Source organism: Ochlerotatus camptorhynchus, unplaced genomic scaffold, assembly GCF_037179485.1.
Source record: "Ochlerotatus camptorhynchus isolate MF236.1 unplaced genomic scaffold, CSIRO-AGI_Acam_v1.1 ptg000085l, whole genome shotgun sequence".
Classification (NCBI taxonomy): domain Eukaryota; kingdom Metazoa; phylum Arthropoda; class Insecta; order Diptera; family Culicidae; genus Ochlerotatus; species Ochlerotatus camptorhynchus.
The window spans coordinates 5,872,325-5,889,228 of record NW_027040575.1 but is presented as its reverse complement, the minus strand read 5'-3'; the positions used below and the strand labels follow the sequence as shown (position 1 = coordinate 5,889,228).

General features: G+C 36.0%; 1 protein-coding gene and 1 non-coding gene across 2 annotated transcripts; both read right to left on the bottom strand.

Annotated features, from left to right (window-relative positions):
• Window positions 1-1,672: 1,672 nt before the first annotated feature.
• On the bottom strand, window positions 1,673-15,245 carry LOC135698382 (phosphatidylserine synthase-like). Its single transcript, XM_065218340.1, has 6 exons — window positions 14,627-15,245; window positions 13,065-13,323; window positions 12,540-12,992; window positions 12,138-12,473; window positions 11,987-12,071; window positions 1,673-2,690 (listed from the first exon to the last, which is right to left on the bottom strand). The coding sequence occupies exons 1-6, from the start codon at window positions 14,824-14,826 to the stop codon at window positions 2,608-2,610; spliced, it is 1,416 nt and encodes a 471-aa protein (XP_065074412.1). The 5' UTR covers window positions 14,827-15,245; the 3' UTR covers window positions 1,673-2,607.
• Window positions 4,319-4,469, bottom strand: LOC135698411 (U11 spliceosomal RNA). The gene has a single exon (XR_010517486.1). It is a non-coding gene; the product is annotated as a U11 spliceosomal RNA (small nuclear RNA).
• Window positions 15,246-16,904: the final 1,659 nt, after the last annotated feature.

The window sequence follows — 16,904 nt, the reverse complement described above, 5'->3', positions numbered from 1 at the left end:
TGAGCATCCCGCAGTTTGGCGCTGGATCGCCAGCTGCATGAAACAAATCAACTGGTAGTAGGTTCAATATCATTATGATATTGATCCTACCACCAACCAATTTGTTCCGAACGGCCGGAAGTCCAAGCTGGTGCACAGGATGCTCACTATGCCCCACCTATTCACTATGCCCCAAAAGATCGAAAACAGTAGCGGTCCTAGGTTACTGCCTTACGGAAATCTCGAGTTGTTTAAAAAAACATCCGATTCCGACTCGCCAATCTTAACCCGTACATAGCGATTCACCAAGTAAGATCTGAACCAACCCACAGCCGTTGACGAGACGCCATGTATCTCCAGCTTTGCAAGTAGGATATTATGGTCCACCGTGTCAAATATAGCTTTTAGATCCATATACGCAGCATCCTGAATCCATGCATCGCAAACAGTTAGAAGTAAACTGCACCAGGTTCGTGGACACGGAGCGCTTTGGGTAAAAGCCGTGTTGTTCTGTATCGATATAATTTTTGCAACACGCGAACAGAGCATCATTTATGATAATCTCGAACAGTTTTGAGCAGGTACACAGGGAGGTCATTCCACGATAATTTACGACATTCCGTTTATCTTCTTTTTTGTAGACTGGGAACAGATTAGAAAGTTTCCAGCGGCAGGGGAACTCACATTGTTGAGCCGAGAGATTGAATAGCCTCGCAAGTGGAAGGCAGAGATTGGCTACACAACGTTTTAGAACTGATGACGGAATGCCGTCAGGTCCGGCGGCGAACTAGAGCTTCAGTTTGCGTGTTGCACCAATCACCATGTCTTCTGAAATGCGCGGAATATCGAAACTAAGCACAACACGTGGCATCCCAACAATAGTATCCAGTACTTGTGTCGGCGAAGCGGAGAAACACTTGCTTGAAATGACGAGCAAACAAGTCGCCTTTTTCTCTTTCGCTATTAGCCGCGTCATTCCCGAAAAACATGGAACAAGGCAATCCGGATTCCTTCCGTTTGGAGTTGACAAATGATCAAAAACTTTTCGTATTCGTGCGAGGGTTCGCTTCCGTGCGTCTCACGTGTCGATTATAGAGAAAACAATTGGAATTTCGATAACTACGACTCGCAAAATTGAACAGTCGTTTGTAGTACGGTGAGCGAGTAACAATACTTTCGGAGGGCGGCAGAGCGTTGACGTTTTAACACGCGTAGGCGTGGGTTAGACCAAGGAGGCTTTTGCGGGTGTTGTCGTGCTTTGGTGGTCAGGCTTCGGCCACTTATAACTCTGTCAATAGCGGATGGATTTTAACTCTAAACCAGCCAATGTATTGGACATTTTTCTACGAATCTGCTTAAATAAACACTTTATCAATTTTCTATAGGTCTCTATTGATAATTACACAAATGTTCAACTGTTGCAATGGTTATCAAAATAATCACCGATGTCCAGCAAAAAGCACTTTCCTTAAAACAGTCATCGAATATTGATACCGAGCACGTAATCCTACGTCAAATTTACGGTCGCGTCTTGGATACAACCTCTTACTTTTTTTTTATTGCAACAACTATTTCACCGCAGCACTTAAGAATGTGATACAATCCGACGTATTTAAAAGCATCTACTGGGTAAGTCATCAATGAATGAAAAGATTAACAGTTTGTTTTGTGAAAAGACTTATTTTTATTTATCTCTTAAAATTATGTATCATTCAACTGTCTTTCGCTTGAACCTTATTGACTAGAAACTTTTATCGACGAACGAAAATAGTCTATCTACACTACCGGAAATCTGTTGCGAACTAATTATATGCCTGTACTGCAGCATATAAATTGTAGAATTTGAAAGGTTTAGCATCAGCAAATATGTATTTATACTCCATGCCTCATCGTGCTGAATGTAAGCACCAGTCCAACGTTCCAAAATTAACCCGATAGATTTCAATATGAACTAAACTACATTTCAAATTCTATTGCTTCATGATCAAGTGGATTCTCAAAATGATATGTAAGTTTTTTTAAACAAGCATTCTGTTGGTCTATTTCGGGAGAAGCAATTAAACTATGCGAGTCCTGAACATCATTACAAATTATTTTGTAGTGCCACTAGGTTGAGACTGACTGACATTCTATTAAAACCAGTTATTTGTCAATCACATTCAATTTCATTTTTCAAGGCATACGTCGTTTTTGTTGCAAAACTTTTCTAAATTGGGTCATAACTAATAACCTCAGAGTATATTGACGCTAAAAGAGAACAATTTACATCATCAACTTAAAGTATAACTGAAACAACTAATAACAAAACCACAAAAGCTAAACTTTTTGAACTTATGTGCAGTCTGAATTCTATTCAATCTGTCTATATTTCAAACCGAAACCTAAATTTGGAATTGTTTTCTTCACCACTATTTGAACCTTAGGTTTGCAACTAATTGATAATAACATCAACAGAGGGTCAAATCCCAGTTAAGAACGGTACTATACTTTTACTATTTTTTCTACGATGAAGACAAATCGATAGTTACAGTATAGCATTTGGAAAACGATATGAACTGAGAAAAACAGTTTACGTATTCAGTCAGATGTTCTCACACTTTTGTAGTTCCCACAATATGTATGCTAAAATTAATCCTCTTTAACACTACTATGCTGAGATCTTGCTTTTTTGGTAGGAGTGGTTTTAGGAGAGTTTTTAGCCGATGATTTTCCTATAAGAAAAAAAAAATGAAAACAAATAAGAAACGAATATGGAACATATTTGAAATGCTATTGATCAGTAGGGGAAATGGCTCTAATGCTGGCCTATGGATCTAAGATTGGGCCCATCGCTAAAAATCTGCTATTTATCAATTTCATCTAGATTGGGGCGATACTAGTGGATATTTTTGGTCGCTATTGAATAGTTAGTCGATTGCTAAATTTATGTATGGGCCCACATTAGGGGCATTTAGGCCGACATTAAATCCATTTTCCCTATATAAAATAAACACAAAGCCACGGAGATGATCTCAGCAGGGTTGCCAAAACTACAGATTAATTTGTATTTCTAAAAGAATTTTAGATTTTTAAAACCATTTCATTTCTTTGATTTTGATAAATGTATTTGAAAGAGATCATGTTTCAGAACATAACTATATATTTTGTTCGTTCCCATAGACTTTTATTTCGATTTAAAAAAACAAGAAATATAATGCTTGATTTTTTTTTTTCACTTTTTCAAACAATTAGACACTTTATCTCATACTAAAGCACCATCGAAAAACACTTAGATAGTGATTCTGGCCACTGTAATCGCACTTAATAGTCAGAATAATTCCTGTGCATCAAAATTGATGAAAATTTAAATTTTAATTTGGCGACCCTGAAACAGCGATGCCAACTGGATTCTTACAGTTTTTATGGCGGCATCCAACCAAACAGCCAAACTTACACTTTTTTTAATCATCCATATTACTGTACTTACTGGTCATTATTTTACAAAGAATTGTTCAATACTATATAACTTGCTTGTTACCTTGTAAGACACATTACCATTATTATTGCTTGTAGAGTTTTGCACCAGTCATTAATGTAATATAATCAGTCTATGTAATTCTAAATATTTTTGCCAATCGACATGATGTAAAGTTAAACCACCCATAGATAAGTTAACCATTAGAGGTTGGTTAAACTAGGATTGTAAATTGCGACTATCGCGCAATTATTAAACTACAAATTAATTACTAATTGGAGCAGTTTATGATAGAGATTTAAAAAAAAACCGGGGTAATAAATTGCAAATTTTTTCTAAGGAAATGTTGAATAAAACCCTCTTTTATCAAACCTCCAGAAGAATACCTTATACTAATAATACTGTTTTTTCACCTAAAAAGTTAAAGATATGCTAAAAGATTTTCTCAGGCATAGTGAAAACCATGATATAGGGGAAATGGATGTAATGTCGCTCTAAATGCCTCTAATTTGGGCCTATACATAAATTCATCAATCGACTAAGTTTCCAATAGCGACTAAAAATATCCATTAGTACCATCCCAATGACGCGTTCATCTTGATAAGATTGATAAACAGCAGATTTTTAGCGATGGGCAAAATCTTAGATCCATAGGCCAACATTAGAGCCATCCCCTATCCGGAAACTCTTAAGAAAATGCTGGTTTTACATGAATCCTGATTTGCGCAGCCTTTTCAATAGAATTTGTCCAGTTATTTTTGGAAAACTGTTGGCCACGCTGTCCAGGATCTAAGAAGAGCAAACTTGCCTCATCCCCGCCTCAAATTTAATTCACTAGAGTTTCACGTTGTAGCAGCAACTAGATTATATTCCGACTCCATCAGGGAAGACGCCGACGCATGCAAGCAGCAGTCAACTGTCTTCAAGAAAAAAAATTATGTGCTAAGTATGTCTTGATAACCATACTTCACCTAACCGAACTTCCATTAGAAACCGATCAGATGTGCCATATAAACGTAGAGCAAGCACCCTTTTATAATGGTTCATCATAGTGCAACATTTTACTCATGCCTCTGCTACGACGTGATATGTTAGCGATACACAAATAATGTCACGTATGTCGGTAATGCAGGTTTGGTTATTTATGGAATTGTTACGAAAGGACGATTTGTTTGTGATTGTGTGCACTAAGGACATTGCTCGGGATATTGTGAATTATTGTGATTCTTGCCTATCTGACCGCGATTGAACTATTTTTTCGTACAAAGTTAAAGGAAAGGGATTTTAGAGGAATACTCATAACTTCATCAGTTTTGCTGTTTTATGACTAGTTAGTCCTAACTTTTATTGAAGCAATTATGTAGCATGAAAAGAGAATTGTATTTTAAAATGTTTTCAAACTGATATTTGTTAGCTTGCAGAAGCTATTTAAGTTATCACATTTGTTATGTATTGTTGCTGTTTACTGTTTGAACAAAAACAAATTGACTATCTGGCTACTATTGTGTATATTTGTCAACCTGCAGTTGGCAATCTAAACAATTTTGATTTTTATGTCGTAGTTTGTGCTGGTGATATCAGGGTGTTTGAGTTTTCCATGTGCATGTGCGACAAACAGAGGGTGTACATAATATTCAGGACCTGATATGAGAGTAACGTGGCAAATGATTAATAAGAGACGGGAGATGTGTGTTAAATGTATAAAATTAAAGCAGGGAAAAAGAGTGAAACGAAAAAGGGTAAAGAGCATTTCTAGCTCAAATCGTTAAAAAATATGTCAATTTTGTCTCGACCCCTTCTGATTTGAATGAAACATTGCTCACGTGTTCGCTGCTACTAATGGTTGCATTTTTCATTTAAATATGATTTTTTCCTCCAGAGTAACTTTTGAAAAGGGCGTATACAAAAATGGATTATTTTTTTTCAAAAAATCATAACTTGAAAATTATTGATCTGATCAAAATGGCATATGAGAAAAAGTTTTAGGTAGTTAAATTATCTTTGCGGAAAAAAATACACTGAAAGAAAAACTTAGTAAATTAGTATTTAAAAAACGTAAAACGATGATTATCTCAAAACACCCCCCCTTCGATCTTCATAATTTTTTTTTTTCAAGAAAACTGAAAAAACACCCTAATATTTGGTAAAGAGTGTATGCTGGTAACTTCCTTAAAAAGAAATCTATAATTTTTTAAATTTTTGTTGATTTTTACAAGTTGATGAAAATGCATATTTTTTTGAAAAATAATAATTTATTTGGATTTTACGCATAATTTTCGATAACTTTGCATATAGAAACTTTTTTCCTAAGTCCGGCCGTTCTCAAGTTAATGCAAATTAAAAAAATATAATTATAACAATTTTCAACATTTTAGGCCATTTTCAAATGTTCGTCGAGATGTCCAGCAACGAGATTTTTTTTCATGATTATATATTAAAAAACAAACAATTCATTCTCAGATATGGTAGCTGTCAGACTTACCCGTTTCTATCTAGAGGCAGCGGAAGAGAAGCACGTTGATGTGGTCAAATGAAAGATTTGTTGAGATAAAAAACAGTATATATTTATTATTTTATTTTACAACTCATATTATTTGAATACATTGAATAATTTGGGTGTATCGTTTGAATTAGAGAATATTTTTACTGCAATTTGGTTGTTTGAAACTGGAATATAGCAATGATATTTTCGAGTTCCAGGAATTGGTTTCACTTTCTTAAAAATTGGATCAAATTCCGTGTCAGCCTTTTTGTATTCTTCCGTAGAAACATAACAAAATGACATTTTTGTTTGAAGATCTTCTTTACGACCATTTGCCCAGTCGTACAGTTGTTTAGGGTTCGTTATAGGGTGCTCGTGTTGCTTAGCTAAACTTGCTCTGGTTGCCATTCTCTTAAGGGTACCGCCAATCGCATCACAAGAACCTTTGCCGTGTGAAGTTGCAAAAAAATGCCATTCAATTTCTACATCTACATCTACATCTGACATAAAAATACACTTTTGGACTGTTATTTGCAACTTTAAAAATTCTAATAATTTTGAGATAAACAACTGAACTGCTACTGTGTCATGCTTTGAAATTGATTTAGGTAGAGGTTTACAACACTTGAAATTGTTATCCATCGTAAAAAACTACTTGCTTTTTAACTTGAAACGCTAAGAGAGATGAACTGAATGGAACAGGTGAAGATCGTCCCAATATATATATATATATGTAGCAGAATAATTACAATGTTGACATTATACCTATCTTCATTAGGTACAATTGGCAAATCAAAGTTGGCACTCGTGGAGAATAGATGAACTATGAAAGTGATGATGGTTTCAAAATTTTACACGGTGAGGTATACGAGTTCAATCTTAAAATGCCTTTATTTTGCAAATGGAGCATTTTATTTAAATCTGGTTAGTGCTACGTTAGTAGAAAACTTAAGGACTACTCAATAGATGTATAATATAGAAAAAATAATTTCTTTTCAGATTTTTAAGTGTATGCATAGATTTCAGCTTTTCTACAACTGTAGCAACAACCAGATTTAAATTCAATGCTCAGTTTTCAAAATAAAAGCATTTTAAGATTGCACTCGTATACCTGTCCGTGGAAAATTTTGAAACCATCATCACTTTCATAGTTCGTCTATTCTCCACGAGTGGCAACTTTGATTTGCCAATTGATTATAGCAAACTTTTTTAGGTGTGAGTGTAAGAAGCCTCCACGGGGTGCTTTTTTATGTAGTTGTGATATCGCGGGATGAGCTCTTAAGGCACAATATGGTATACGTCAGAGAAGTACCTAGATAATTTACCTCAATTACAGGTTTAATAACATATTTGTTTACCTGTTTATGTTTTGAGCCTCTGTTATGACATACACAATTCTATCCAGGTAAACAACTAATAGACGACAGAAAAAAGGCACATGAGTGGGTTTGTTGATTATTTGGGTATATTTGAGAGTATTTACTTATAAACTTGTTTCTTTTCCGCTGCGTCTAAATAGAAACGGGTAAGTCTGACAGCTACCATATTTGAGAATGAATTGTCTGTTTTTTAATATATATTCATGGAAAAACATCTCGTTGCTGGACATCACGACTAACATTTGAAAATGGCCCAAAATGTAGAAAATTATCATAATTATTTTTTTTAAATTGCATTAACTTGAGAACGGCTGGACTAAGGAAAAAAGTTTCAATATACAAAGTTTTTGAAAATTATGCGTAGAATCCAAATAAATTACTATTTTACTAAAAAATATGCAATTTCACCAACTTGTAAAAATCAACAAAAATTTCAAAAATTATAAAAAAAAATTTAAGAAAGTTACCAGCATACACTCTTTACCAAATATTAGGGTATTTTTTCAGTTTTCTTGAAAAAAAAAATTATGAAGATCGAAGGGGGGGTGTTTTGAGATAATCATCGTTTTACGTTTTTTAAATACTAATTTACTAAGTTTTTCTTTCAGTGTATTTTTTTCCGCAAAGATAATTTAACTACCTAAAACTTTTTCTCATATGCCATTTTGATCAGATCAATAATTTTCAAGTTATGATTTTTTGGAAAAAAAATGATCCATTTTTTTATACGCCCTTTTCAAAAGTTACTCTGGAGAAAAAAATCTAATTTAAATGAAAAATGCAACCATTAGTAGCAGCGAACACGTGAGAAATGTTTCATTCAAATCGGAAACACTCATGACCAACCGGTTTACGTTTTGGGCTGGAAATGCTCTAAACTAAAATGTGTTTAACGCCCTATGCTTAATGCCAAGTATATTGCGAAAAGGTACCTAAATAAAAAAAAAACAAGTTATTCTTAAATTATACATAGTGTATTGCAAGCAATCCCTCACCGATTATTATAAATTTTGAGTTAACAACACTCTAAACTATCAATTAGCAATGAGAAAATCTCGTACTTTGTTCGATGGAAGATATATTTTCATAGGTAATTTGCATTGTCCCATACATAAATTGAATCCTTCAGAGATGAACACACAGCCATACAGCTCAACTTTTCGAGGTCTCAAGTTTAAATTGATAATAAATGCAAACTTTCCTGCAAGTGATTTTAATAAGCAAAATAATACAAAACTCCCCTTCCTCTATACTGCCCTTTTTCAGCATAGTTGTCCTATTAGTTAAAACAACAAGCTGAGAAAAACATTTTATCAATTTTCAATAGGTCACTAATGTCCAACTGCTGCAATGGTGATAAAAATTATCACCGATTGCCTACAAAAAGTGGTTTCCCTAACACAGTCGCCGAATATTGATACCGAGCACGTAATCCTACGTCAAATCTACGGTCGTGTCTTGGATACAATCTCTTACTTTTTCTTAATGGGCTCTTATGGATGGGACAACATAGTTTTGGTATTTTTCGCGACATTTAGTAGGAAGCTTTTCGTTTAGATTGAAAAGTTATGGTATTTGACAATCGATTCCAATGTATAACTCATTTCCGCCAAAAATGCTAATGGCACAGGGCAGTCAGTATACGACATAACAGCACCGACGAACAGACATGCCACTGGAGCATTTAGTTTGTCCGCAATTCAATTTGTCAAATGAGCGATTTGATCTGTCCAACGGGCGATCAGATCTGTCAAGCAAGGTGAGACGCAAACCAAGACAATATAAATTTTACGTGTGTTCGTGTCCTTGCGAAGATGACGCGATCGGATGAGTAGATGGCGGTAGTGTATAACATATTTTAAAAATAGCGTCTTGGGCAAGAATTTGAATGCAGCTGTCACGTCGGTTCGTCGGTGATAACAGTTTCATCTATGCTTGATGTCATATTCTAATGGGACTGTTATGCCACACATGGCAGTGTAGAAAGATCGGGATTCAAATGTTTACATTAGGGTCGGTCAAGTTTGCATGGTGGATCACAACCCCTAGCTGGCCAATCCTCTTTCAATCCCAACAACTTTGCCGAATTTGAACAAATTTGGTTGCTATCTGGTTTTGTGCGAGAGCTTTCATTTTTGAATGGGAATCGGAACGAAACTTTTAATTTGCTCGTCAAAAATTCAAAAGTTGGTCAATTTTTACCAAACCTGCGACTTAGATTCGGAAAACTTTGTAGAACATCTTTGTCAAGAATCGCAAATCTAAGATGAACTAGCCAAAGGATGAAAATCCCCATAATAAAGATTAAAAAAAATCGCAAACTAATCTTTTACTTAAGGCTTAGTGCTTTGCGCATACTTACAGGCGTATATATATAAGCTTGTAGGTATGCGTGGAGCACTAGGCTTAAAGTAAAAAAAATGGATTTATACACCTATGGTGAGATCTGACCCATCTTACTGATTTAAATTAATTTCTGAATAATATGTTGGTCTGTGTCTATTTTTTCATGCGAGACATTTTGGATCATGGCAGATTTTTTCCCCTTGCCAGTGAGTACTCCGAACATGACCATCGGCGCTCAAAATGTTTTTGAAAATATTGTCAGAATTTCCTTGGAATTTTTATGTTTTTAATATTTTTGATATTCTTCTCAGGATTGCTACTGAATTACCATAAGAATTTTCATTGTATTTCCTTTGGAAGTCTCTAAAATCCCTTGGAATTATTTTTAGAATTACATTTTTTTAACATTATTAGCGAGAGCTCATTAGCTAGTTCATCTAATTAAAATTACCGTTAAATTCTAGTCAGAATTCTCCTCAGAATTTGTTAGGATGTCTCATTTAAATATCACTACTTTATCCCACAAAACAAATATCAAATTTATAAAATATCGAGTTAGCTCCACCAAGCTCAATCGATTCTAAAAAAGGACTAATAATAACAACTAATTATCCTGATATCCTAAAAAGTGGTCTTCAGCGAATATGCAACTGAGAAAATTTCACACATGAGGGGGTTAGAAGGAAAGAGGTGTAAGTGACTTTGATCGATTCTCTTCATCGACTTTCTCTTTTGATAGCCACAGCATTATAAACAGATTTTGCGCAATTTCTGCCACATAGTTTGATAAAGGAGGTTCTCATCTAGCATCCAGAATGACACACGAATCAAGGAATGTGTTTGCAGCTGAATTATTAAAGAAAGAGAAAGTCGATGAAGAGAATCGATCAAAGTCACTTACACCCCTTTCTTTCTAACCCCCTCATATGTAAGTGCAGAAAGCAAGTTTACCTGTAACCGTTTATGGCCGAAGACTAGGACGAAAAGAACAAGAAGTTCACTTTTTCCATATAAACGTATAGGGCGACAAAATTGGCTCAAATTTTGGGAGAATAATCAGAACCTTATTTAGAATCGATTGAGCTTGGTTGAGCAATATCTATATTTTGAGCCGCCCTAATAGGTATGAACCTGGGTACTGCGGACTCACTCAATGTGCTTGTCACTTGGGAGCCAGTTAGAACTGTCAAACGGGAGCCAAACATTCAGAAGCAACAAACTCAGTTACTGTTCTTACCTCTCGTCAAGTATTGCAATCTCATAAAAATGATTCATACTTTTTCATAACATATTCTTAATTGTAAGCTCAAAGACAAAAACCAACAGGCTCCATGATGAAAGTATAAAAACCAGCATAGTTTTTATGACTCAGCTGAGTTTCCAATTGCAGTAAAACATACTTTGGCGAAACATGTTTGTAAACAAACTTTGATAGAGTCATGGGGGCTCGAGCACTCCTGGCTCAGAGCTTTTGGCGGGAATCAACTCAGAAAGAACAAACAATTTTAAACTTGAACAAATTTTCAAGTAGTTTTCCATTGACTTGCAAAATGAAATCGATTTACTCCGCAGTACTCAGGTATGAACATCCTCTAACTACAACTGGAAAATCTACTATACTTTAAGGGGACAAAAATTTACATTTGCCATAGTAATCCCTATATAAACGCGTCGTAAGAGGCAGAAGAAAATAAGGCAGAAAAAAAAATCAAAACGCAGAAAGGGAGACATTTTAAAAAGGCGAAAATTTTCAAAGGCGGAATTTTTTAAAAGGTATAACATTTTAATAGGCGGAAAGTTTTAGATAGCTTGTTTATATAAACGATACAAATAATTCGGCCTTTTTGGAATTCTTCGATGCAAGCAGTGTAAATATTTACGTTAAATCCCAGATAATCATGACATTTAATTATTAAATGAATTAAGAAAGGAGACCTACTGCTCTCATTATTACCCGACTTTTGTCAAATACTGTTATTATTATTGTTCCGTGCATCGAAGAATTCAGCCTTCAGGGATTCTGCCTTTTCAAATTTTAAGTCTTTTTTAAAGTTCCGCCGTATGTTTTTCTGCCTTTTGTCTCTGTTCGATGCAAGATCAAACTTAAAATGTTCAGTGTTAGCCTCAGATTGAGAGGATCACCTTGAATAGATTTGGAGCAAAATGGTTCATTTGAATCACCCAAAAAATAGTCAGCTGACGTAGCGCACAGTTGATAAGGAGTTTAAAACGCAGCATTGAACAAAAACGTGATAACGAAGCAGTTCCGGGATGAGCAAATATGAATATGATTATATTGTATAAGCATTGAAGCACCTACTGAGAAGTCCAATGTTCGTTACGTACCTTTGGAATCACCCGACACGATGGCAGAATCTTTGAACTCTCGGCTCAGCTGTTTTACTGGCGATGCCTCTTGCGATTCGTCACCCTACAAAAACAAGTAAGAAATAATCCTTATCTGAAATTAACACACCCCATGCAAATATATACTAACGTCGACGTATCTGTGCCACAACATACAACCGAATATGAACAGCATAGAAACAGCAGCTTGGACAAATAGCCAAAAGATGATGTTCTTAACTTGGGTTCGTTCAAACAGCTCCTTTCCATTTTTTATGCATAAAATTGCTTCCGAGACTAGAATAGCAATGTACACCCAACATTGCGTTCCCAACCGTTTGCATCGTGTGTCAGTTACGTAGATGTAGTACTGTCGAACGGATGGAGCAGTAAAGAGACCCACGAACATCAGTCGTCCAATTACAATAGGGTGTGAAGGCGGCATCTCGAAAATATGTTTCAGGAAGAATGTGTTCAACTCTGTCAGCTGTGAATGAGAATAATAGAATAGAATACATTTGTCAGCAGAATTATTAATTTTAAACGTTCTTACCTGCCACAACAACACAAGCTGACATACCGCTAAGAACCTCATATACGTACATTTTGGATCCAGCCAACGAACAGGGGCCCAGCTTTCTGGTGTAAATTGGAGTACAACTCGTTTGAGCTTTCCTTTCGTGGAAGAGATATCTCTAATACTAGCCCACTTGTACTCTCTCATTTCGAGCAGTTTGCATATCTTTAAACCACACCAAATACCGAATCCGTTGCAAACGAGCACATCCAGAATGAGCGCATCCCACCAGCACTCAGCGAAATTCGGTAGCAAATGAGCGAAGGTGATCTCCGTTATTTCCCACATAACCGAAATTGCCCACAGAATGCCCATGTGTCTGATAAGGACAGCCTTGAAGGCCCATCCCAGGAAATGTCCCCATGCGAAAACGTCCACGTGAGACCAAATGCGCTCGAAGGAAACATCTGAACAGTTCGCGCCGTATTCCTAAAAGGATAAAAGGATAAAAGTCAAACTAGAAAATTTGTCCTGCACTCGTTGGTAAGTTATCAGCCCTACCTTGTCCATATCAATGTTGAAATTACGTAACCTAGGATCGAACCAGTAGAATATGCCCATGATTGATTTATAGTCTTGGAACATCAGGAAGAGTAGAAACAGGAGATATAGGACGGATAAACCGAACAGCATACGCCACACCACCGGATGGGGTCGTGTGAAAGGACCGTTAGGAAAAGCGAGAATTGAAACTATCAGGAAGAAGAAAATAACACACACCATGCCAGCCCAAATGTTCTCTTGGATATCGGATTGATCACTATGGATGAAAGCGGAGAAAAGATTTAAAAGGTGTATTTAAGTCGATTTGGGAAGTATGCAGTGCCCGAAATCAAAAATCCTTAAAAAATAAAATTGACTATAATTAGGTTTCATGTTTTCTTTAATAAAATAGATATTCGCCTATCCTCCCTTTCCAAGCTGCTCCCCTGATCCTATCCTTCGAACAATGAATTATCGGCTCCGTAAAGCTAACGCGATTGAGCCTTCCAAATAAACGAAGAAGATAAAAGGATACCATCCCTTAGACAAGGTGCCTACTTAAAAGATAATGTTTTCACATGTTGTATGGCGCATTTAGCACCAAAGTAGACTCCTGCGCTGAACATAATCCCTCATAACTTTTTTAGCTCATTCAAGTAAAATTTAAAAATCTTCATTAATACAATAATGTACTAAAGTAGAATAATCATATTGACATACTAGCGGTAATAAAAATTAATTATCTTCATTTTTGGCCTGGGATTAAGTTCAACGCAGCACTCTATGTGGTGCAAAATGCGCAATATGATACCACATCACCGCCACCATTAACTATCCCCGTGGTATATGGACAGCCCTAAAGCATTTTCATTATTATTAAAATTTCGGGCCATGTAATAAAAATGTATTCCTTGTGTTCCACATAGCCCATACCGGATTGCATATGCAATGAGTTTTCAAAACAACCCAGTACGGTACACTAAATAGAACACTAGAGTCCTGATATATATGCTCACCAAGTATAATTAGGTATAACATAATAAATAGCTATATTCACCCATATTCTTGTTTTCGTTCGAATTGTATTTTCAATACAAAGAAAAAACTTTTTTATGTATCGAAAATACTGTTCTAACAAAAACGAGAATATGGGTACATATTTTATTACGAATAATTAATATTTGGCCTCTAAAGGCACATTTCCTGTCTTCTTCAAAAAAATAACAGGCACCTCAAATATGTTGATGATAGATTAAAAAAACTATCATAATATTATTATCTGATCAGTGTGCGCTTTACCCCATAAGTCATATTTAAAGCGCGTGGCGAACAGCAAAAAGAGCAAAGCAGAAAAACCACGACTAGCTCGCCTCACTCGTCGTATTGAATGACAGAGAATGCAAACCGCATCCCCACTACACACATTTTTATTCTCGGCCGATCGATTATCTAACAATTGAAAATATTGTTCCTAGTGCTTTGAGGGGACTGGCGTTTTCTGTTCTGATCTTCTAATATAATTGAATCAAAATCAATTAGGCCTACCCGAATTTATGAAATATGAAAGACCATTCACTCACCGAACGAAGGCAAAGTACATAGTCCCGATGATGGACACCGCTAGCAGGGTGATGGTGTGGGGCTTGTAGAAGAAATCCAGTGAAATATCATCCACAGGCCGCTCGTTTATGAACTTGAATTCATTCATTGTCGTCATGTTATGGCCAGTGCGCGCTGGAGAGTTTTCCAGCGTCGAAGGCGGAGACGTCCGCTTCTTCATCCTACGTTTTAGTACGATGACACCGTATGGAAAATTGTGAGATTCAAGCACTTCCAGCTGTCGGTCGGCCAGAATTTTTGTCGATAATTTCAGTAAAGTGCCCCGTGCGTGGGCACTAATTGCTATAGGGAACCACTACCGTTCTCCAAGAAAAAAGCTACTGATTCATGAAGCACCAACTATTGTGATAAGGCGGAACATCCAGAGCTTTAGGTACTGGTACTTATCACTAAGGGGTTTCTTCTCTAATCACTAAACCAATCAAGCAAACTGTAACATCACGCCACTTTCACGATTACCAGTTTCATCACAAGCTGTATCGATGTTCGAGGCGGGCAAGAAAAATCGATGTTTCTAGCACTAATTTTACACCACGACTGTGCGAACATTGATTATTATTCTTCACAGAAAATCAGCAAAACTAACAAGAAAAGCGGCGTGATCTGCCGAAGAACCGCACTCGTGTGAAAACACTTTGACAGTTTGATAAAAGAACCTTACAAAGTGAACGAAAAAAATACATACACAGAGAAAAAAATTACCCTAAATTAAGTTCTTTTTACTTAATTTTGGGTAATTTTGAGTTTGGCATCCCACTCTCTTTTTGTTGTTGTCAAGAACCAGCCCAGTGGCAGGCGCGTACACGGTAAGAAAAAAGTACCCAACGGCCAGTTCACTTTTACCTACTTTTGACTAGTTTGCCTCCTTTTCTCCTTCTAATGTTGTCAAAAACGGAGGAGCAAAACCACCCAACAAGGGTAGTAAAGTGTAGGAACCCAACGTTGAGTATAATCATATTTACCTACTGTTGGGTACAACTAACTTACTTTTGGTTAAAAAGCCAGTGGAAAATTCCATACGAACTGCACACAAGTAAATGAAAATTACTTTGACCCGCTTTACCTACTTTTGGGTTCCTGCACTGTAGTGCCGAGATGAGTGAAAAGAACTTAATTTTGGGTACTTTTTTCTAACCGTGTAGGCAACATGTTATACAGTGACAGCGGGCCCAGCACAGCAAAACAAATGATTTGAGCCCGGGACATGCTGCCTGCTGTCAAACGCTGCTGTTGGTATAGGCCTTGTCACTGGCCTGTCAAGAAGAGAACGAGAGATTTGACTTTCCCATGACTATCGTTCAATAAGCTACTATAGTGAGTTTATGAGATATGTTCAAATTTGAGTAAATTGAACTTAATTTTGGGTAGAAAATACACACGAGTAAGTTATTATTTTTGCCGTAGCCAAATGTAAACTATTATAAGCGGTTTACTGAAAATTAGCTTATTGAACGGAACATGGGAGATGAGTGAAAAGAACTTAATTTTGGGTAATTTTTCAGTTCCGTGTACACTCAAAAATATTACAAAACGTATATAGATTAAATTTTATGCATTTTATGGTTTTTCAAAATTTATACATTGGTTCGATCGGTTCGATTACAATTTTCGTTAAAATTATATTTAAACATTGGCCGGAACAAACCACTATAACCTCCGTCACATAATCGCAGTACTTTTCTAAGTATTTTAAATGCGATTGTTGTGATTATCACGAAGGAAACCACTGATTCCTTTAGCAAACTTCTGAAGAAGTTGATACAAAGCTGAAATTTTATTTATTTCTTAGTTTTATAAACCTATCATATTGATAAAAACTTACATTTTCAATGTCCTTATTACTAGCTCTGAAATCACAATGAATTCTATGTTTATACACGAAACGAAAATCAATTATTTTATTCATGTGTTTCACTTATACATTTTTGCCAAACATCAGCCTTATACATTCCATAAGACAAACCATATAGGTCCTATAAGAATGCATAAAAGGTATGTGTGACCGCTTATACATTTCATTTGACACATGATCTTCATAAACTTTTTGCAAGGCGTCTGCTCATTAGTTGACTTATACATTTTATGAATAATCAGCAATAGAAATTTGCCAAAAGGTATAAGGAGATTTCTATCCGTGTACATCGAACAATAGACATTGAGGTAAAATAATGCAAATCTACCGCACTGCAAAAACCATTGCACTCAAAACTGACACAACAGCGATTTTTTACCGATTTG

Bases quoted from the DNA above. Each gene is read 5' to 3' on its own strand.
- LOC135698382 (XM_065218340.1), bottom strand. From the start codon at position 14,826: ATGAAGAAGCGGACGTCTCCGCCTTCGACGCTGGAAAACTCTCCAGCG. The intron at 13,324-14,626 runs GTGAGTGAATGG...TTTCATCCATAG, and splicing joins ATGTACTTTGCCTTCGTTCG to TGATCAATCCGATATCCAAG. The intron at 12,072-12,137 runs GTTAGTATATAT...TTGTTTTTGTAG, and splicing joins TGTGGCACAGATACGTCGAC to GGTGACGAATCGCAAGAGGC.